Source organism: Sylvia atricapilla, chromosome 2 (assembly GCF_009819655.1).
Source record: "Sylvia atricapilla isolate bSylAtr1 chromosome 2, bSylAtr1.pri, whole genome shotgun sequence".
Lineage (NCBI taxonomy): Eukaryota > Metazoa > Chordata > Aves > Passeriformes > Sylviidae > Sylvia > Sylvia atricapilla.
This window is the reverse complement of record NC_089141.1, coordinates 82,478,035-82,501,025: the sequence shown is the minus strand read 5'-3', so window position 1 is coordinate 82,501,025 and position 22,991 is coordinate 82,478,035. Positions and strand designations below refer to the sequence as shown.

General features: G+C 36.7%; 1 protein-coding gene across 5 annotated transcripts in view; it reads right to left on the bottom strand.

Annotated features, from left to right (window-relative positions):
* The window catches only part of HERC2 (HECT and RLD domain containing E3 ubiquitin protein ligase 2), a 103,268-nt gene that overhangs the window by 10,508 nt on the left and 69,769 nt on the right, over positions 1–22,991 (bottom strand). For 4 of the 5 annotated variants that reach the window (XM_066313576.1, XM_066313578.1, XM_066313577.1 and 1 more), the window contains exons 61-86: positions 22,000–22,177; positions 21,500–21,581; positions 21,246–21,417; positions 19,158–19,302; positions 18,260–18,485; positions 17,377–17,548; positions 16,641–16,827; positions 15,750–15,890; positions 15,402–15,593; positions 13,993–14,146; positions 13,199–13,306; positions 12,112–12,243; positions 11,443–11,601; positions 11,234–11,352; positions 10,744–10,869; positions 9,656–9,811; positions 9,393–9,508; positions 9,066–9,264; positions 7,691–7,905; positions 7,270–7,447; positions 6,289–6,450; positions 5,100–5,191; positions 4,143–4,282; positions 2,890–3,077; positions 2,032–2,229; positions 290–373 (exon numbers count right to left, since the gene is read on the bottom strand). In XM_066313576.1, the coding sequence (XP_066169673.1) occupies positions 290–373; positions 2,032–2,229; positions 2,890–3,077; positions 4,143–4,282; positions 5,100–5,191; positions 6,289–6,450; positions 7,270–7,447; positions 7,691–7,905; positions 9,066–9,264; positions 9,393–9,508; positions 9,656–9,811; positions 10,744–10,869; positions 11,234–11,352; positions 11,443–11,601; positions 12,112–12,243; positions 13,199–13,306; positions 13,993–14,146; positions 15,402–15,593; positions 15,750–15,890; positions 16,641–16,827; positions 17,377–17,548; positions 18,260–18,485; positions 19,158–19,302; positions 21,246–21,417; positions 21,500–21,581; positions 22,000–22,177 (4,021 nt within the window). Of the gene's footprint in view, positions 1–289; positions 374–2,031; positions 2,230–2,889; positions 3,078–4,142; positions 4,283–5,099; positions 5,192–6,288; positions 6,451–6,941; positions 7,187–7,269; positions 7,448–7,690; positions 7,906–9,065; positions 9,265–9,392; positions 9,509–9,655; positions 9,812–10,743; positions 10,870–11,233; positions 11,353–11,442; positions 11,602–12,111; positions 12,244–13,198; positions 13,307–13,992; positions 14,147–15,401; positions 15,594–15,749; positions 15,891–16,640; positions 16,828–17,376; positions 17,549–18,259; positions 18,486–19,157; positions 19,303–21,245; positions 21,418–21,499; positions 21,582–21,999; positions 22,178–22,991 lie in introns of those variants that run through there. The other variant, XR_010742975.1, reaches the window with a different exon arrangement.

Sequence of the window (22,991 nt, the reverse complement as noted above, 5' to 3'; positions counted from 1 at the left end):
AGGTAGTCCTTTATCAAGGACATACTTTGCTCCTTAAGAGTCTAAATCATTCACTTAACATTTTAATGAGTGTCACTGTCTCCCCAAACAAAAAGGATATGGATAAAAGCATATTGAAAAGAATATAAACAGCCCTAAAACTGCAGTTATTCTTCTTTATTGTTTGATTCTCTGATAAAAATTCAACTCTTTAGCATTCAGATACCAAACAGCCAAAACATAGTTTTGACCAATGTAGCACTGCGCTCTAATGCTACAGAGAGTGAATCAGAACTTCAGCTGAAGATACCTGTATCCTGTTGAGCTCCACCACCGGCCCATGCTGACGATCTCTCACCATAGTAGCTTGCACGACTTTTCTGAAAGCTGCCTCCTAAAAAAACACCCAAACAGATAATGGAAAAATTGAAATCAAGTAAGAACCCTGCACACATTTTCTAGATAAACACATAGTTCAACCCAGGAAATATGAATATGAAGGTGCAAGATGCAAGTCAGTGATCGTGTTATTCATGCTAAGATGTTTCATGTCTGAAACAGTGGGGATACTAAAAAAAATAAAGAAGTAAGCCCATCTGTATCACTTAGAAACATGGCTTGAAAGGTTGCACTGCATCCAGATACAATTATTAACCAACCAATGTACTGCCAAGTACAAGTATAAATTAGTTTATACCAGAAAAATATAAGTATATGGAGAATAATTAACATCAGAGAATGACAATCAAAAAAGCCAGAGATAAGATCATATTGCTATGGAAAGCAATAAATAAACAACAAATAATTTTTTAAAAAAGCAAATTCAAGTATCTGAGGTTCCCTCACTAAATATTTGGATATAATTTTACAGTCAAACAAGATTAAGAAGATTTTGAAGTCTTTAGAATCTCTGAAGGTAAGCTTGACTTAAATGCCTAGATATAAATATGGCATCACAACCTCTGATGTCTCCTGAATGCTTCTGATGTATTTAAGCCTGATATCCCATTTTATCTTATGTCTGAAGCCTTTCTGTTACTATTCTGCAGACTCAAGTAGATTAGGTTGAATGTGCCTTCAGCACACACATTCTTATATGTAACATTACATATGTAAGGACTCAGAATTATTAGCATTAACAAATAAGTCTCACGGATGGAACAGCAAGGATTTCCTTTCTAGTTTAGGTTTTTGATGACTTCCCTTAGTCTGTGAAGTATGTTCACAGCTTGGTTGTTCTACTATACAATTTTACTGGAGTCTAGAGAAAGAGACTCTGAGACCACAGATACTAAGTCTAGTTACAGACCATGTGTCTTATTTAAGGACACAGAACAGCACTGCAGGGGGAAACTTATCTATGAAAAGAGAACTGGTTATCTCCCAGCAGATTCTGTCTGTTTGTATAATGTTTTCTTTTTCAGTTAGACAAATTACTGTGACAGTGAGAAAAATCAGACCCCAAACTGATGATTATACTGAAGGCAAATCATGTCTTTATGGCTTATCAGACCTGAAGTTTTGAATAAGTGTTGCAGCTTTGAAGCATTGCAGTTATCTACATTTTACCATGACTGACTTGACTTAAGGACAAAAACCCCCTACTTGAGATTGAACTCCTAGGTATTCTATTTTCACTTTGAGCTCAGTCTAAAACAAGTTTGTACCTGCACAGAGCTTTGCATTAACTAGTATATCACCTGACCTTGATAACTGAAATGCAAACAGGTATGAATTGCAGCTATCCTGCATTTTTTTCAGGATATCATCCACTTAATACTGTAGAAGAATTCAGCTATACTACAAACTGAAGATATACAGTGTAAATCTTTTTTTCAAGATCAACACACAAAAGCACCATGATGAAGAACTGAGGAAAACACTGTAGAAAGAACAAAAGAAAGAAGTCTGCATCATCAGATTGGAAGTATCTGATACACAACTTACAGGACAAATGGAGATATACAGCTCTTTTTTCTTCAGAAACAACTTAAACAGCACTTCTCTGTTATGGTTACAAATCTCTCCCTTAGAAACATTTTGATAAAATACCTTTCCCTGTGATATCAGTATTCCCCGTAGTGTGTCAAACCCAACTGAGGGTCCTTGGCCAGTTTCATCAAGTCTTCCTTCAAGATCAAACATTGGAATGCAAGGACAGAAGAGTTCTGAAATGTGATGCAGGAGCAGAAGCCTGTTTCTTAATGAAATGATGGGAATTTCCTGCAGATGATTGTACTCCATAGGAACCTATGATAAGGCAATGATATCCAAATGTAAATTAGAATTATTATACACTTTATTGTATTCAACAGAACAAGAATCTTTAGATATGTAGGTGAACTTGTATTAGAAATTCAGATACTTGCTTATTCACACTGTCAAAACTTCATACATGGAGTTCAGTTGTTTATAAAAGATACTAATAGTATCCAACAAAACTGAACCAAGTATTATGTGATGGATAGAATACAAGTGCTGTTTCATATTTTACAATTTATCCATAAACAAATACATTTTACATCCTGTCATCACTACTTTCAGGCATAACTGAAATACAGAATATTCAAAAAACAAGTCTTCTCAGTATAAAGCAAGCAACTAAAAACTCCTTTGGAAGGCATAGCATTTTCATAGCTGCCAGACAGAATTAAATTCCTGCCTATTTTCAAAGTGAGCTACTGTTCCACATTTGGATTGAAAATTGAATGAAGAGGCTTTTTTAGCTCAGAAAAATGGAATCCTTCAGAAGAACTGAAGTAAAACAAAGTAACTGGCTCAAACTTGAAGTCAAACCAAAGCACACTGAGCTTATGCAGGGATTTGGAAAGGAAATACATCTACTGAAAGGTCAGCAATAAGCACACTAAGTATGTTTTAAATCTGAATTCAATAAGCCAAAAACATTACCTGTGTAGGCAGCTTGCCAGCATTAGCAGGTTTACTGGTTGACCAAGCTAAAGTGTGTGCTGAGCCACAGGCTACTCTGTTGATCTTTTTACCCTGAAGCGCTGCAACCAGGCGTGGTCGTTGGATGGCATTAGTTGTTCCATCTCCAAGCTGCCCCTCATCATTATCTCCCCATGTGTACACTTCCCCTAAACCAATAAAAAGAAGTTATTATCCTCAGGCTAATATACAACTGTTTTATAAAATTATCAATTATTTAACCAGATAAGGCCTTGGGCTGTAAACAAGCTTTCTGTGACTGATGGCCATCCTGAAATCCACTGCCTAGAGCAGATAAATCCTGACTGACACAGTCAGGTCCACAGTCTCTATAGAGCAGCTAGCACAAGAAGCATTTCTTTCCTCATAGTTTGTATAACTGAAAGTTTCTGCTCCAGAACAACAGATGGTAGAGCACCATACTCTGTAACAGAACATCAGGAAAGCCTGTATTTGATGGTTTCATAGCAAAAGCAAAGCCAGTATGAAAAAAAAAATTCAAAAGTCTAAATATTTTGTATAAGACAAAAATGCTATAATAAGCTGTATTACTAGACAAGATAATAAAATAGGTACTTGCTGTTGCAAGATAATTGGGGAATATTTTTGAAGTAACAACCTCAATCCTGAGCATTCATTTGCTGCAACTATATTCATTACTCACATTCATTTTTGGCATCTATATTTCACTAGCATCTATAAAACACTCATTTGTGCAGACTTGCTAATTGTGGGAGTGAATCTGCTACAAGGAACATTCACTGTCTCAGCCTGCTATGTAAGAAGCAATATTGCTTGTGCAGTGCTTCATTTAGCAAGTTAAATACTTCAAGAAACTCATAAGACCCGGTAAAAAACAAACAAACAAAAGACAACCCAACAACAATAACAAAAAAAATGCCAAGTCTATTCAATGCTACTGCTTGACCATTCTGTAATTACCTTTAGAGCTCTATATTTTTCTTTGATTGTCAGTGCTTATGCAACTTGAATTTATTTATTTTCATTAATTTAGTTTTATGTGATCCCTTTAAATCAATGCCATGCTTGCTGCTCAAGAAATATGCAACATCTGCAAACACAAAATACGTCCATGCACACAGAGAACCAGCATTCTTAGCAAGGACAACCTGCCAACAGCTGACTGAAAGATAAAAGTTTCCATTTTTTCAAATTCAGTGCTAAGAACTAGGTAAATTATTTGATTTTTATACCATCTTCAGTGCAGCAAACACAGTGCAAAGACCCCGTAGCAATTGCAATGACTTTCTTTCCTTGCAGTCCCTGCACTTGTCGTGGTCTTCTAACATGGTCATCAGATCCATGGCCTAAGCGATGATAATCTCCCTTGCCCCTGCACAGAGAAGTCAACATTTAAAAACTGTTTTAACTGTGGGAAAAATGAATTGACAGGCTATATCTGACATTTGACTTGTAAATGTACTTATAAAGTCCAATACCAATATATTCTCCAAACATTCAACATGAGTCATCACTGCTTTGTATGGATGTAATTCTGACTCAGTACAGATTCTTACACATCCAATACAATATTCCTGCTTGATCTGGGTAGTTCCTTTTATCACTTTTCCAGAGGGTGGAAATTATTATTTTTAACTTTTAAAGTATTTTCAAGTAAAGTATTAGAAACATTTGTCTGCAAAAACAGAGTATTTACTGATCTCAGAGACTGGAACTTCATATAATTTAAAGATACCTAAATGTCATACCAACAAGGTAGCTGAGGGAAGTTGGGAAGGTATTTTGCTAAGTATTTTTAAACATTTGCTAAGTCTTTTTAAACATTTCAGTCTAGCAGTTTAAACTACAAAATTTGGAATGGTGTAAGGAAGATGAAAACGAAGTCAAATTCTCAGACAACAGCCAGAAACTAGACACAATTTTGATAATACATGACAATGTGATTTATGCTATTGCCTTCTGCCCTGCATGGCACTACATACTTGTAATGTTACTGACCTCCTTAGAAGTTCTGCATCTTGCAGTGGGCAGTGTCTGGAATGACAACCCTGTGCTTAGGTTTCCAAGACAAAATACTTGGATATATTTCATTCGTGCCACTAGAAAATGTTCCCCAAAGTTGGGGATTTTATTACTAATCAAGACTTCTGCACCTAACACTGCAGAAATAACAAATACAGAATACTCACCATGTATACACAGCTCCAGATTTGGTAAGGGCCACAGAAAATTGTGATCCACATTCTACTTTAACCACTCCAAGACCTGTGAGGGAATCAATCTAGAAAAATAATACCAAATGAAAATTAAATGAGTTAATTAAGGAGCCTGTAGACTGAACTGTCTTAAGTAAAATATAACACACTACTGTATGTCTGTATGTATATTTACAAATTCAAATCTTTATGTAGATGATTTAGAAGAATCCCACTCCTTTCATCTTTCTAGAATTTACTGTTTAAGTACTAAAAAGAAGCTCAGATTTCACAAACTGTTGAAGATCAACTCTAGTATGTTTTGCCCATAGTTACTCTGCAATTGCCCCGAGTAGAAATTATAAGGCTTTATCTACCTAACACTCATAAGCATCCTTAGCTTGTATAACATGGATATGATCCTGCTGACATAATAAAAATAATTCTATTTCCAGCAGACCCTTCCTATTTATTCTGTGTAAAGCAGCATAAGATCCTACAATCAGTCCTATGGGATGGACTGATTGATGAAACATAAACAAGCTACTTTGCATTATGTTACAACATGCTAGAAACATTTGGAAACAGAATGAGGATACCTGCACCCAAGTAATTAAGTGTGATTCTGGATTTAGGATCAAAAATCCACTGCGCACAGGTATATGCAGTGACAGACATTTCTCAAACACAAGCAACATTCACCTTCATAACAAATGCTGAAATTAAAATTTAATAGCTACGTGGATTTCATCCATAACATGTGAAGAAATTCTAAGTCAACCATGCATTCACAGAAAGCGCTTAATATAGAGTAAGATTACTTTTCAATTAATTGATATCCCTGTCTGGACTGACATTATGACTATTGTAAATTTATTACCACAAGGAAACATGAAGACTTCTTGGCAAAACCTAATGTTTTGATGGGAACCAAAATTAAAATGAGAAATATAATTTAAACCAGCAATATTTTTCAAAGAAAAACATTCAAGTGCAACTTTAACAGTCAGCACAAAGCTTAAAGTCTTATTATTGTAGCCTACAAAGTTCATTCTTAGCAACCACCAGAAGAATCCTGATGTTCCAGGATGGATGAAAGTTCACACACATTGACAAATCTGTCTCCAGCATTCTCCACCAACATCATAGTTACTAAAGAGATGAAGAAATTACACAGAAATACCTTCATTGGTACTTTACAGCCATCACTGCCTCCTCTCCCAAGTTTTCCATAATCTCCATCACCCCAGGACCAGACTGTATCATCATCAGTGAGGCACAGTGTCTGTGCATCTCCACTGCCACAGGCTATATCAATCACACGGTAACCCTGGAGAGCTTCCACCTGCAATGAAATCACCCATTTTTGTTCACTGTAAAAGACCCACTTATTCAGTTTCACAAAAGATGACAAACTCAGCTTGGAGACGTGATGACTGGAAACAAGAAGTCTGAAACAGCACAGGAACAAGGAAATAAAAGCTTTGCTCTTTTCAAACAGCAAAATGAAAACCAACTATGTGTTTTAAATACATGATTTTATTTTTTTTTAAATTGGTGAACTAGTTGAATTTTTTACCTCAATGTCAGGGAAAACAATATAAAACATCTAAGGTTATCAAAGACTATATTCTGTTGAAAAAATTACAGGCATTCTGGGCATGTACTGAATACGGTAAGGGGAAAAAGAAAGTTATTTTCAAATAGTCTTTTACTAGTTCACAATTTTTGAGTACTTGCATCATAATCGGAATTTAGTCGACATCTTTTGAAATGATGCCACCTAGTGACGAAGTATGGGATTTGTAATCACAAAGTAAAAGGCTGGTGACTCACATATCACATCCTTCCTATCCTTGCCACTGCTTGAAACAGATTCCAGGGGGCACAATCCCATCGTTCAAAGCAGCATGAAACTTCACTTATTTCTTTGATTTTTCCTTTGATCTCTAAAATAAATTCCTTGTAAGCTGTTTGGTGACCACTAGCAAAATTTTGCTGCTCCTGTTTAATTTTCTCCCCTCAATCATGGCAGCTTGTTCATTTCTTACAAATACATGCCGCTGTTTTGCCCTTCCATTCTTTGTAAGCAGAAATACAAAAAGCTATAAATGAGAAGGTATTAACTGGACTGAGAGTGTTGGGTGCTCCAAAGGTGTCTTACCAGTTTAGGTTTTAGTTGGTCCTCACTATCTCCATGGCCAAGGCGCCCATACCGTCCCTTTCCCCACGTGAAGAGGTCTCCTGCAGCTGTGATACAAGCGCTGTGTGCTCCCCCAGCAGCAATGTCAACCACCTCTATACCTCTCAGAGACTCGATCACACGAGGGCGATCACACGGGCTGGAAAGAAAACATCTGTCTGGAAAAAACCTCTGGGATAGACCATTCATCACATTCACCAGTGTATGGAGAGTTCTCTTTTAAGACGAGAATGCAGACACCTAAAATTGCTGAGTATTTGCTTTGCTCCCGTTTAATATCCTAAGGATTTATTTTTTTACAGGAAAAATTCATTAATATACAGCAACTATGATAAGTATCCATTAACAGTTTTTTTAAAACACATTTTCAAGTGTTACTTGCCTTCGGTTTCCATGACCAAGTTTGCCATCTTCTGCTTCACCCCAAGAATAAACTTCTCCCTCAAAAGACAATGCCAAACAATGCTTTCCTCCTGAGTTCACTGCAACTTTCTTTATGAACACGTGTTGAATGGATTCCAGTAAAGTTGGAGTTGAAACTGATTCTGTTCCTCCAATTCCAAGCCTACCACCTGCTCCATATCCAGTGGCATACAGCTTTAAAGTAAAGAATAAAATTTGGTTTTGTTAGCCTCAAGCAGAACATTCTCTAGAAATGAATTCTAGAGAGGAATTCTTAATGTATATATGTCAGAATGCAGTTCAAAGGAAGTCTAAAAAAACCCAGTTACTTACAGGCTTCTTCTCTCTCTTAGAAAATAATGAAATATTTTGAAATATTTCACAAAAAACTTTGGGAAAATGTGGCTACATTCAAGTCAATAAGAACTCTCACTGACTTAATGGATTTAAAGTGAAATACTAAAGCTTGTTTTGTAAAACTATGAAGAGACCACCGCTTTGCTTGACAGCATTACAAAATCATCTATGGCCTGTAGCTCTCCTTCCAAGAAGCACTACTTTCTTTCCTCTGTAAAATATACACACCTAAACACAGTTGCTTCTTTTCCTTCCATCCCACAAATAGTTTTTAGTTACTGCCTTTTTTTTGTCTCTCTGAAAATAATTTCTTTCAACAGAATGATGTCAAGAAATGCCACTAATCTGCCTTTTACCCTTCTGTGAATTGTTAAGAAGGATGATACTGACCCCAAGGAATCATTACAGTACCTCACTAGATGAATGTAACTGTTATACAAAGCTCTAGCTAAAATTCTCCATCATCTCCTTAACAGTTGCCACCTGTATAAAAACATAAACTTTTCAAATTCATGAACTGATTTTTTCTCCTGTACCTTACACTAAACTTCTGCACTGAGATTCCTTTTCACTCAGGATTTCAGCACCCGGAAATTAGATCCTGCAATATATAACTTGCATTTAGCCAACTGTGAACAATCTCACATTACACCTCTCCCCTGTTAGAGAGAAATAATCACCCCTGTTTTAGGGACTCTGAACATGCTGCTTGTAGCCAAATTAGTTTGACAAAATCTGATCATATTTTTGAACTGAGAACTCAAATATGTTTCTTGTTTCAGCCATTTAATGCATTAGTAACTGCAGTCCTAGAAAGTACTGGTAGAGTTGGTATAGTTCAGATTCTTAAAAAAAAAAAAAAAAAAAAACTAAGTTACTACTAACAATAATAATGAATCTGTGCTATGCACACTATTTTTCATTTAGCCAAACCCATTCTGACCGAGGGTGAAATATTTCAAGAGAGTCAAACAAGCAATGATGTGTTGTATCCTTACTTTCCCATCAGCAGTCACTGCAAACAGAGTCTGTTCACCACCAATTAACTGCACTGGTCTCAGGGTGGCAAGAGCTTCACACGGAGTTGGGACTTTGACCTTTGCCCCTTCAATGCCACCAAGCTGTCCTCTGTGATTATGACCCCAACCATAAATAGTTCCACTGCCTCCAGCTGAAAGTGTCCAATCATCAGGTCGTCTGCAGGAAATGCAAAACAAACAAAATATTAAGAAAGCTTTCTAAAAGTCACAAAAAATGCAGCTTATCATTGTACTACAACAACAAAGCATCACAAGACCAACCCAGTAACAGTTAAAAGAAATTACCTATTCATCCACTGGACAAGCTGCTCATCCTGTTCTCTCTTAAAGACATCATGGCACTCATGAAGAACATCCATATTTTCATTATCTGCCATTAATTCTCGGATTTTCTTTGCCACCTGTAAAATATTTTGCATTAAACAGCATTATTCAAATTACCAATTACTCCTATCACAGTTGGCATAAAATAATTCAGACTCGGTGTATCTTTTTACATGAGACACTTCCACATGTTCCATTAACCATCTGAAAGATTCCTGCAGTACCTCATCAAGGAAAAGGCGAGGTAAGGGTGTCCTTTTATCAAGAGCCACAGCAACCCTGGATGCCATGCAGTATCTCCTGAACCAGGCCCATTTGTGTGTCTCTGCACAGCAAGGGAGAGTGTCCAACTCCAGATCACAAGCAAGAGCCACAAGCACCTTCAGACAATCAAAAAACATTTTAGAGAGGTGTCAAAAATATGCAAGAAAAATCAGCACATAGGCCAGTAGGGCTTGAACAATCTCAAAGCCATGTAAAGTCACTAACAGCCATCTTCATTACCCTCACAGATGGGGTAACATCAGGTGTAGCTCCACTATCTTACATGGTTAGGTATCTAATTTCCTCTTTCAATCCAGAAATTTTCATAGCCTCTCTGTAAAAAACATTCCCAGACTAATTACCTTTTCCACATCAAATTCCATGTGCTTAACATTTTACCTTCCATTTCTAAACAGTCTCCTTTCTACAATTCTATGAATTTCAACTGATTTTCAAAGTTTGATTCAATTTCCAATCAATGTTTCAAATTAATATTGTGAACAACATATTTCTTCCTCCCTCTATAAACTTTTAAGATTTTCTTTTCTGATAGGTACACCCTCTTAGCTTTACTTTTATACTACAAAGGATGCTTTTTCACCTTTTATTCTTCTTGCTCTTCTCTAGACTTCTTCACCTTGTTTTTACTTTGAAGTACAGGGTCCATTTAAGACATTGTCATTTTTTTCAACTGGACGTAAATAAAACCTTCAGAGTAATAAACTAACTAAACAGAAATATACGACACTCCGACCAGGAAGACTCAAAATCACTTATCAAAAGGTGTGCTTACAAGATGTTTTCCTGAGTTTCTCTGCCTAGCTAGGTACTCTCTATTTTTCATTTTTGTAATTGCTTCTCCTTTTAAAAGTACAATTCTGGTTTTGTGTATTTGATTCTGCTTTTAAAAGCAGTATTCTGATCTTGTGACTAAACATTACTGATAAAGGACCAAGTGAGCTTATTAAAACATCTCAAAAAAAAAAAAAAAAAAAAAAAAACCACTCAGAACTATTTTAATTATTCTTTACTGATTGTACCACATTACCTTAAAGAAAGGGCTGTGGAGCAATTGTTTGCCACCTCTCACAATGGGGTCTTCATAGTCAAACTGTCGTTGCAAAGCTTCTGGAAGACCTTTAACCAAAGCAGCTAAAGCACTCCCTGTGAAACTCTAAAGACACCACACAATCAGAAAGTTAGTCACAGTGCATGCGTTACAGGAAGGACATGATTTAGATGACTGTGACAAAACACAACTTCCCAAACTACAGCCAGCTGTGGGAAATACCATTTCCATCCACTTGCTCAGAGTTATTTTTACTCCTTTTTGGCAATTCAGAAAGCACACCTGTTAAGTCTTGGAATTGGCCATTGTTTTTTTTCTAAACCTTTACAGACTTTCAGACCTGTGCAAGAAGACTATTCATTTGCCCGTTTCCTATTTTGCCGTGAACACAAAAAACGTTGTACATCAGGGCTGGCACTTTAATCTTAATGTGGAAGACGTCAAGAGGAGAGCACCACTGCCTTCTTACCAAGGCTCGTGTTTCTCCCTCATTATCCCCTAGGATCCGGTTGATGTTAATGGACTGGCCAAACTCCGTGGTGAGCAGCTTCCGTAGTCTCTGCAATGCCCACATTCTGTGGCCAGCAGCTAAGGAAAAACAGGCATACAAAACGTAATTACTTAAGACAATCATCCCAACTTCAAAAAAACCAGACCTAATTTTAAGACTATACACACCTAAGGCACTCAGTTGAGCACAAGCTGCAAGAGAAGCTGCCAAGCGAGGAACTATGCTCCTGTTGGAAGCAAAATTTAAACGAAAATCCAACAAACACGTAACCAAATCCATTGAGGGACATGAAAGAATGCACCGATCTGAGAGGAGGTCTTTAGGGCCTGCAGGAAACAAAAAGGAACAACAACAAAAAAAAGCTGAGAAAGGTTTGTCCTCAGACTGAAATAACAACAGAACATAGGCAGAATTTAGCTGACCAAACACAGTACTCTAGAGTGCTAGTCTGGATGAGTTATCTATTCTACTTGCCTTTGAAGAGACAGGAAGAAAGAGGCACTTCCATTATTTAATTTACATCATTTTAAGAGAGATGGATTTTAAAGAATAAGGACTTTTCAGATGACTCGTGTCCCAGAAGTATCCTCTCTTCACTGATGAAGAGGCAAACTAGAGTGACTACAAAATATTTTTCTCTCTTCTCTATGTACAAGTGCACCTCTCAGGACTTAGTTGAAAATGCTTCTTAAGTATGAATGAAAATGTTTTCTTAGTATAAATGTGAATGAACTGTGGAACTTTAGCATGTAAATACCATGCAGTAAGTGCAGTGTAAAAAGCAAACAATAAAATCTACTCTTACCCTCCTGTAAATGCTGTTTGTGATCCCTTACCTGCAGCTGGCATGATAGGATAAACTGTGAATCGCCATCCCCATCCATTCACAGATCCATCACTGATGAACTTCCACTTTAACTCATCCCCTGGAATTCGCAATTCACTAGACCAATCTGACCACTCACGACCTGTTACAGTAGGCAAGACAAACACTCTCAGCTATGCTGTCTGAGCCAATACCCTAGCCACTCATCAACAGCAATTGGTTAAATATTATAAACATCACACAAAGACATTCAAGAAAAAAATATATGTAAAGTACATGAACATAAATGTAAAGATGTTACATTAAGTCTTAAGAAGTCGAAAACCAAGTCTTAAAAAGCAGATAGCCTAGTACTACAATCAAGAGGCAACTGTAAGAGCTTACTAAAACCCCTTGTCCTATTTTCAAATTATCTTTCACATTACAAAAATAGATAACCTATACATTAAATTAAGCTTTACAGCTTCCAACCAGGGATAAGCAGAAATATTTCAGTAATGAAACACCTTTGGGGAAAAATGGGTCAACATGAAAAGCCCACATTATGACTGCACAGGCAGTAACTCCGGAGACCCTTACACATAATGTAGTGTATGGGTAGGTTCAACATAAAATTTAACTAGATTAAAAATATTCCTCCAAAACCTACTACAAATTAATACTGCTTAAAAATAAAATCAGAGATGTCAAGATTAAAGATGTAAAGAATTCATGTAGTGTCACATACAAAGACCAGAGCAGGAAACAGAAAGAAAGAGCACCAAGCTATTATATTGGATATTTGACAGCCGAAGAACATTTGTCTTGACTGTATGAAGCCTGAAATTTCTCTAAGTACTCCCTGAAAAAGGAAAGAGCTAACAAAGTAAGTATCCTTTTCCAATATGTTAAAACATACTTTGATTATATAGAAATTCACACATGTTGGCAGGGGGGCTAAACACGGAGTTTTACGCTCAATCCGCTCTTTGGAATAGCTGGACAACCTAACATGCACTTTCCAGAGAGTCTCTATATCCAAAGACACAAGATCCCACAAACTTTTTAGTTTAAAAGACAGCATGAGTTCACACAGGTTTTCCCCTCTCTCCCCGCACCTGACCGGACGGACACGATCCTGTTGACGCCGTCCATTATGGTGAGGGGATCATGACGCCGCTCGGTGGAACACTGCCGGTCAAACTCCACCCTCAGCCCCTCAGCACCTGAACAGCAACAGAGAGTTCACACACCTCCACAGAGCAATCAACATCACAGACAAATGCAGTGTTTTAGAAATCCACATGAAATCAAACACAGCTGTTCAGAAGCCATAGCGCCCATTAATAAAAATAACTTCTTTTGATTTAATGACATTATTTGCCTGTAATTTCTTCTCACTGCAAGGCTTAAACCACAGTAAGCTCACGTGAGTAGGGGCTAGCAGACAAGAGACCACACCAGAACATTCAAAACTCAAGTTGCGGAAGACAAAAAATGCCTATTTACACTTAAGTCCGTAACCTTCAGTAAGTACTAGGTAAATTACTAAAGGAAGCACTAAATGGAAAGCGTTAAAATAAAGTAGTATTTCCCCAGCTCAAGACTAGAAGATGAGTTTTCAATTACCAAACCTGAAAAAGACACAGTCCTTCTCAGCTTTGTAACTGAATGGAGAACAGCAATGATATGCAACTGGAATCACACCCAGTGAACCCAGAAATGCACATCGTATAGAGAGATTTTCATCAGCGTGTAAGAAATCAGCTTCAAGAAATACTTTTTTTATAGCAACAGGACGTACAACATGGCTTTAAAAGTTCAATATATATTTTTGTAAGCTAAGGAACAATTTAATGTGGGCAGGCTTAAAAATAATTGAATCTTAGTAACATAACTAAGAATTCTGTACCTGGTATTTTAACTGTGCCACTAGAAGATGTATCATCAGTATATGGATGGCTGCTCTCTACCACAACTGGTTGTGAAGAGAGGCGACCACTCTGTGAATCAGTTGCTACATCTTCTAGTTCTGTAACACAAAGCTCCAACAACATATCAGCAACCTGAGAAAAGAAAAATATACCCTTTACAAACTGTATGTTGGACTAACCCAAGAAATCTAAGTAAGTTACCATTCTATCCAATTTTAAAATAAATAATTTGGTTTTGGAAATCTGATTCATAAATCATCTATTACCTCAAAAATACTCTTTTTGGTAGTGCTAAAGCTAGAAGAACTCCTAAAACTAAAAGCCAAAAAACTTCAGTTTTCAATTGAGTAAATGTCAACACAAATAATTGTTTTCCCTTAAAGAAAAAGAAAAGTATTAGATCTAAGCTATAGAGTATACACCAGCATAGAAAGGTATAAATATTTAACTAGTACATAATATTCCAAAATTATGTTTAGGGAAGAAATGCCAAAATTTACTACTTTTAGAAGACTTCCTAACAAAAATTCTGTTTCTAAAACACAAAAAACACCACACAAACCCAAAGCTGTTCAGTTACTCACTATTAAAGATAAAAAACCCAGAATTAATGCATATATAGGGTGTATGTATTTTGAGTGGTAAAATTCAGGCCCATCATAAATATACATAGCTAATCACCACAAATTTGGCACGGGGAGTAACAGTTTTAGAAATCTTAAAAAACATATTGTTACTCATTAAGAAAATTACTAATTGAAAAGTAAAGTGACAAGAAATATTAAACAGCTTTCAGTTCATTAGTGTACATATATATTTTAAAAATAATTTTGGATTTTTTACTTTCTGCCAGCTACGACAAAAAAACCCCACACCCATGGATACTTTGTAAAAAGATAGAAGCATCAAAGCATGAAATATAAACCTTAAGAGTTCAAAACAATTACTGTATAATTAACGTACAATATACTAACACCATTTTTAGCTAGCAATAATGACTGCCTCTGAAAAATACACTCAGATGCAAAAAAACCCCATCATGGAAGTTTTTAAACTAACATTCTACAGATTGAGCAAATAGATCTTGGTTAATACAGCTTTATTCTAATACCCAACAACACTAGGTCAATAAACAAATACATTCTATCTTAATGTCTAATTGCAGCATGAAAAATGGAGAAATTAGTCTTTTACTGACATCTGCAGCACATGGATATAGTCCCATATTTCCACTGAAATGGTTAAAGCTCACATGCATTTAAGTTCAACTCAAATTTTCATCTGTAAGAAGTTTCTGAAGATGGTTAACTGCACTTCCAATACAAGTATTTCAGCAAGCTAGTAATAAAAAGGACCCCATTAAAATGCAACAGGAACAAAATCTGACCTGTGGGTAAGCTGTGCCCATGCCAGACAGCACAGCTGAGAGGACATCTCTTCCCTTCTCGCCCGCTCGGTTGGACACCGCAAGCTTCAGCAGGTCAACCATGACCCGCGTGTCATCCGGGACCAGGAGACTTGTAAACTCATCCAGGTACTGTGGTTCTGGGCCAGACACCTTACTCTGGCTTTCTACATCCTACAAAACAAAAACCAAACATCCCTCGGGTCTTTGGACAGATTTTTCAAAATGCAGTCATTTACAGAATAACTTTTAAAGCACAAAACCCAGAAAAACTGCTTGATAAAAGCATGGTAAGGACTAAAGTTTTGAGAAGAGTATTGACAACATTACTTCTTTGGTTTTTGTCATGGTTTCTGCAATAATGCTGGCAGCTCCAGGATCATCTGTGACTGGAATGAAAGGACGGGAAGAGGCAGCAGCAGCTGAGGGAGTTACAGCAGATGGTGTCACAGCATCTTCTGAGGGAACAACCTAGCCAGAACAAATAATAACTAATGAAATCTTCAACAAGACACTGTAAAACCTTTAAGAAATTAACTATTTATTAGAAGGGCTAGTGCTCAAAGACAGCAGCAGTTTAAAAACAGCCTAAGTTCAAAACCAACAGATTCAGTGCCTGTATTTCTAGCTTCTACTTTATGTTCCTAGTGTGGGTAAACCAGCAAACATTCCCTTCAATGCCAGCTGCTACAAAAATATACAATAAAACAACTGCAGAAAAGTCTACAAAGCCTTAGAAGGCAAGCCCTGACAAAACATATCAAGTTCACAGTTTATAAATGCAAAAGACCTCTTCAGTAGCAAGCCTTTTCTTCTGCTTTCGTTAGCAGTTGGGAATTAACATCATAGAATTTCATTCAGGGCCTCATGTCTTTATCAGCTGATCTAGGTTTACAACTAAATTTCATTAAATAATGGTAAAATATTCTGTTATTCTTGGCACTTTTTAAATATAACTCCTATAAAATGAATTCAGTATCTCTAAAATGTTGCTAGAAATCATCACAATTGCATTTAAATGACACAATGCTTTCTGGAAGTTCAAAACTGATCTTACACTAAAATTCTATTTTTTTCAAATCTGACATGTGCAGAGAACCTGGTCCTGAAATTAGAGCATAAAGGAATTTTTTTTATTCTCTGCTACTGTCAGACTAACTGAGATATTTGTCAGCTTTACAGTTAAAAACTAATGAAAAAAAAAATAATGTGACACTTTACCTCCCCTCTCCTGTCCTGCCAGGGGTTTGGGCTCAGCCTCTCCTCGATATCTCCTACAAGCACACACTCATCTCCATTTGCAGGGCTTACTGCAGAAGTAGCATCTGATGGGGGTGCTGGTGATGAAGAGGGACATTCTACTGGTGCAATCATACTTGCAGGCATCAGTGCTCCAACAACTGCATCCCTGAAATAATTTAGGATGGATTAACATAAACCCAATTACATTCCCTTGTTGAGCTTGAAAAATTATGTTAGCTTGTCTTTATAAAATAAGGTAAGGTTTCCAAGTTCTAGAATTTTAGGGGGTAGTTCACTGTTATTCTCCTTTGGGACTGACATTTCAGTATTTAACATGAGTTTCTCTTTATAAATTTTAGCACAAATACTTTGTTCTCTACCAACAATGACAGCACTGCAAAGTTTTATTGCTATTTCCACTCTGTCCTCTACTGCTTCCTCCATATCATCCATCATTATTTACTTACACGGCTTCTGCATTATTTATTTGAGCATTTCAGAATGAGTGATTTTTTCCCCCAGGCAATGGAAACTTTTGTAAACATAACAACATAAAGCTAACATTGACATCAAAAGAAAATTTAAATGAAGCTTAGTCCCATCCTGAAGAGTTCAAACTTGTTAAAAAAAATTTATACCTCACTCACGAGTCCCTAATAGATGGTAAGCTATGTCATCTTTTGCTCTGCAACAGAAAGAATGTTCCCATGCCTACCTGGCATACATGATTTGTAATGCAATCAGTATGTGAGACAATGCCTGCTGTTTGGCAACATTTCCATCAAGCGACAGGAGAATCTTAGCAAGGGAAGGGCGATTTGGCTTGGAACTGTTTGCCCCACTGATTTTGTTACTGGCAGCAGAAGAATCTGCATCTGAAGGAACACCTAAAAAGAGGCAGGGGGAAAGAGAGGGTAAGCATTATTTATTGGCATAATACATAAAAGAAAATGGTTCATCTAATTTCTTGTTAAATCAGAAGAGACGACTGAAACGAACTCTACAGGAGATTCTTGAACTGCAGTGTCTACAATATAAAGTTAATACTGAGGCTTTCCAACAAGGACTTTCAAAAACCAGTATTTGATATTACTACTCACTTATGAGGATTAAGGTAATACAGTTTTATTCATACAAGTTTTACTTATAAAAACGTTCTGAAATAACAAGAGTATTTTTTATGTATAAATTGTCTTGGTCATGAAAAAGTTTAATTAGCAAGATGTTTGATGCTATTATATTTAACACAAAACACTGCTGTTTTGATTCCCTAGTTCTTAAGTCACTTACCTTAGAAACAAGAGGTAATGTGTAAGAAGATTAATACTAGTGTAGCAATTATCTATCATTACCTCCACAAAGAGAAACTCCTTTGGCTGTTTTAGAAAGCATGTTGCATTTTAATTTAAAAGTTCCACCTTGATGAAGAGTTTTGGTTGGTCTCTTTTTTTCCACAAGAGGTGTATTTTGTTGGTTTGTGATTTGGGGTTTTTTTAAACCATTTTCTTTTGCACTCTTCTATCACCTATTAAACCATACACAAAACAAGCACTCCAATGGCAGTGAACAAAGAACAACGTAAAGCAACAAACACCAACCAAGATAGGAAGCACCTAAAGGGTCCCTCGCTGTCTGGAAAAGGACTGGTTCATGAACAGATGGTGTAGCTACATCCACTGTTGTCCATGCTACACTGTGGGAAGACCCACAAGCAACTCGAGTGATTTTCTGGCCTTCCAAGCCCTGGACAAGAGTGGGTTTTCTGTTGACTGTAGTAGTTCCATTGCCTTGTTGCCCATGGTCATTGTCACCCCAAGCATAAACCTGCCAGGAAAAATTGCCATGTATTACTTAGCTTCACTGCTTATCTTATTTAAATGCTTTCTTAAAAAATCCTAAAAATTGTGATTACTAGCGATTTGTGCTAGTAATCTAGGACACTTTAGACAGCCTATTGTAACATTCTCCTCCTCCATTAAATAATGCAGGCATTATAATACATTAAAAGAGAAAAAAACAACAAAGTTTTGATTTATCAGATTATTCATAAATTATTGCTGAATCATGACTAATCAGTTGATTCATAAATCACTCAATGTTCAGAGTAAATTGGAAGAATTAATTGCTTAGTAATTACATTGGAGATATGAAACAATATTATGATAAAGCTGAAAAATCTGTCCAGAATACTATGACTGCTGCTGCATTTCCAGAGTAAGAAGCAGAAAACTGATCATGAGATAACAGAAGGAAAACACTACAAAAGCTACTATGACAAAAGTATTTCAACTACAACACAAATATTTTAAATACTAATAATACATTTTAAATTACAATTATGCTTATATTTATGCAGGACTTTTAAAAGCGAGTAAATATAATTAGAAATTTTTATTTCATTTAATCAGCACCGACACTGTTACACTTTCCCTCCTGAACAGTTTATTTCTTTCAGCATCCAGGAAAGAGGGTAAAGGAGGGTGATGCACAACATACCTGTCCAGTGTCAGTCACTGCCAGACAGTGGAGTGCTCCCACAGCCACATGCACAATCTTTTTACCTCTCAGTCCTTCCACAACCTGTGGCTTTCGTACATGCACATCCGTGCCATGGCCTAGCCTGAAGTAGTCACCCTTACCCCTGCAACAGACAGTAAATGCAACACTCAGAACAACATTCTGTTTATACATTTCTCTTCAATGCAGCTTCCCAACTGAATATACTTCATTTGTCACTGCCTGAAACACACACACCAACCAGCAAATGTTTTAAAACTGAATCCCAAAGGCATAAGAATGAGTATAACTGCAGTTCTGTTACACTGCAGCTTCTCACCTCAATACAAAAGAGCATGCAAGGCAACTGGTAATCTAATTTCCACTGCTGGAGAAACACTGCAATTATAAACACTTACAAAATTCACGTGGTTTGATAAGACCTGGGCATATTTAACTACTGAGGATGAACCTAAAAACAACAGAACCTTTAACCCACATCTACTTCTGTGGAAAAAATACACAGGGAAATAAAATGTTTTCAGAATTGAGTTTTTTTCACATTGTTGAAAGCCTCAACATAGATTCTCAAATCTCCATAATTTAAATCCTTCCAAAATCGTTATACACAAACTGCACTAAAAAAAAATAGCATACAGAAAAATTAATGTAAACATTTTTGTTTACAAAAAGTTGCCTCTACCAAGAATATCAGTAAAGAAGGAAAAACTCTGCTATTTCTTCCACTATATTTTTAATAACCATTGACTCAGTTATTTTGCTCACCATCAATTTTTTCTGAAGAAAGGTTGTATTATGCTGGAGAGAAACATCATATAGAGAGCACTGTTATCTACCTAAAGTTATAACCCAGAAGTGATGATTTTTCTTACTCAAACTACTACAAATTCAAGAAAAATAAAGGCTTTAAAGCAATTCAGCCATCTCCAGCTGAAACAGACCCAACAATCTCCTTGTAGACCTGTAATGTCATGAAACAGCTGTAGATTTTTGACTAGACATAACAGGGTTAAGAAAAACTAGGGCAAAGAAGGAACGAATGAGAATTTTGGCATGAGCTCTTAATACAAAAAAAAAAACAAAAAAAAAAAAAAAAAAAAAAGACTGAAATTATCTTTCCTCTTGCTCCTTTTGCCACTACAAAAAAAAAAAAATGGAGGAAGAGCAAGAAAGAAATACAGTTTCCAATGGCCATTCTGAAAAACATCATCTTGGTTAAAAACTTCTCTTTCCTTTAACAATAGTAGTAACTTCTTAAAACAAAAAATACAAGGATTTCTCTTCATGTTATTCAGCACCTGCTGACAACACAACAAAAATGATTGGTTTAAATCTACTTAAGTCTTGATATACAAATAGGTCACAGTCTTATTGCACAAGGATGGGGTAAGATTTTGATCTGATTAGTGCTCTGAAGTTGACCTGCCATCCAGTAAATTCTCAGATTATACAAAAAGGTTTATAAATTCAAAAAGCCAGATTTGTGTTCAAAACAAAGAAGAAGCAAGCAGGCAAACAGAAGAAAAATAAAACCATATCTGAGTGGCTCTCGGTGATCATTTCATAACAATTCTCACTCCAAGGCATCATTACTGACAACTCAGTGGCCTTCTGAGCAGCAACAAGCTGTTGTTGTGTTTCCAAGGAAGTTCTTCCCATCTGCTCTGCATTTCAGCTAACTTCCTTAGTCTCCTGCATCCTTACTCTTTCAAGTCTCTGCTTTAGCTGTAGGCCTCATAGTCCAAGAAACTGCCCTCAAATTTTCTTTTTTCCTCTCCACTCTTAACATTCCTTTACATGTCTCAGGGTGACCAAGAGAAGAAATGATCTTCCCTTTCTGTTCCTAATTCAACAGGAGCCAGGCATTCTAACAGAGTACAAGAGCAAACAAGAAAGCATGCTAGGAGACACAGTGTTAGAGTGACTGAATGGACGCAGCTTGCCTGGAAGAGCTGCCAATTTAAAACACAAAGCGCACAGATAAGGCACAAACGGAGTCAAAGAGCATTAAATACAGCACATAGTTAGCATGTGCTTTGTCAATACTTCCTGGCAAATGTAACATACCATGTCCATACCACTCCTGACTTGGTCAGTGCCAAGGAGAACTGTGCACCACACTCAATCTGACAAACGCCTTGGCCGTTCAGTCTTTCAATGTTCTGAGGAATGTTGCATCCTTCACTTCCTCCTCGGCCCAGTTTTCCAAAATCACCATCACCCCAAGAAAACACCAAACCTAGCAAACATCAAACTGCAGGTCAAACAATGATCACAGTACTCTCATGTGCTAGAAAACTTCTGAAACAGGATACCCTTACCTTCATCTGTCAAAGCAAGAGTCTGAGCATCTCTGCTTCCACATGCAACCTGAATGACTCGGTGGCCAAGGAGCACTTTAACCTACAAAACAGAAGGAGTAAAAATGAAGTTTTCAAAGAACTTATGTTTAAAAACCTTACAAACATTTCCAAGGTCTTATGACTCATCTTGGTCATTGTGCCCAACCTGAGCAAAGAACTATGCAGCCATGCTCAGAATCCGACATGGCTATATGGCAGCTTCCATCTATGTATCAAAAGAGATGCAGGACATGAATGCTGAAAGCAGCATTTGCCATTCTGCATCACTTCCCAAGAAAGAGATTGGATCTTTTCAGCCTTTCTGAAATAGCTTTGCTTTCACTAGAGGTGAAAAACCTAATTTAGATCACTCCAAACAATGTCTTCATACTGCCTTCATGGGTTTTGTTTAGCTTCATGCTGCTGCCATTTGTTAAACATGTTTGCATTTCATCAGAAACAAGAAACATTGATTTTACCATCTTAGGCTTCAGCTGTGTGGTATTATCTCCATGTCCTAGTCTTCCATATTCTCCAAGACCCCAGGTATACAGTTCACCACTAGAGGTAATAGCAGCACTGTGGGAACTGCCACAGGCAATATCACGGATGCGTTTGGTTTTCAACGCTTCTATCAGTCTGGGTTTATCACAGTTCCTGGAGAAAATGAACAACAAACCCATTGTGTTAATCATGAAACAGCCACACAATATACTCCAACTGCTGCAATACAAATTGTGCAATAACTGAAAGTAATCTCAACATAAAGTTATGTGCAATACTCTGATTCCAAGATATGCACTTTAGCAGCACCATAAATCCAAAGTTTACGCTATTGTAATGTACTTCAAAGTTCATCTGAAGAATATTTTATGTACATGCTGCCAAACTTAGGTGAGCAATTCAAAATGTCAACATAATTAATCCAACACAATTCAACAGCACATAATAAAAAGTGAAAATCAATTTCCTGTCACTGCCCTCAGTTGAGGGATTTATTAGAAGTGGACACACAGTAAGACTGAGAGATGACACTCCCATCCCAACTTTGTTCTTCACAATAAGAGAAATCAAAACTAGAATTCACTGTTAGACTTTATGTGAGTACAGCTAACATTTATTCATCATGTGCTTACAGTGTTCTCTTAACTCCAAAAGAAGATTCAACTCAAGATTTTCTAATATTGGCTGTACCAGAACCACTAACAAGATTCCACAGAATTATGGAAATGGGCTCTGGAAATATTGCTACTATGAAATGCCCAGGAGTTCCAAATCTCACTTTCAGTAAAATAACAAAAAACAAGAGGCAGTTTGAGCAATAAACTGTAATACTGCTCTCATCTGGATTCCCTTTTCATTAGTCTGATCTAACATTAGAAACATTTATTTGTCTTAACATATTAACCATCTGATTTAATTATGTATGTATTATGGGCAGGTCCTCAAAATGTATCAGAATGACAAAAAT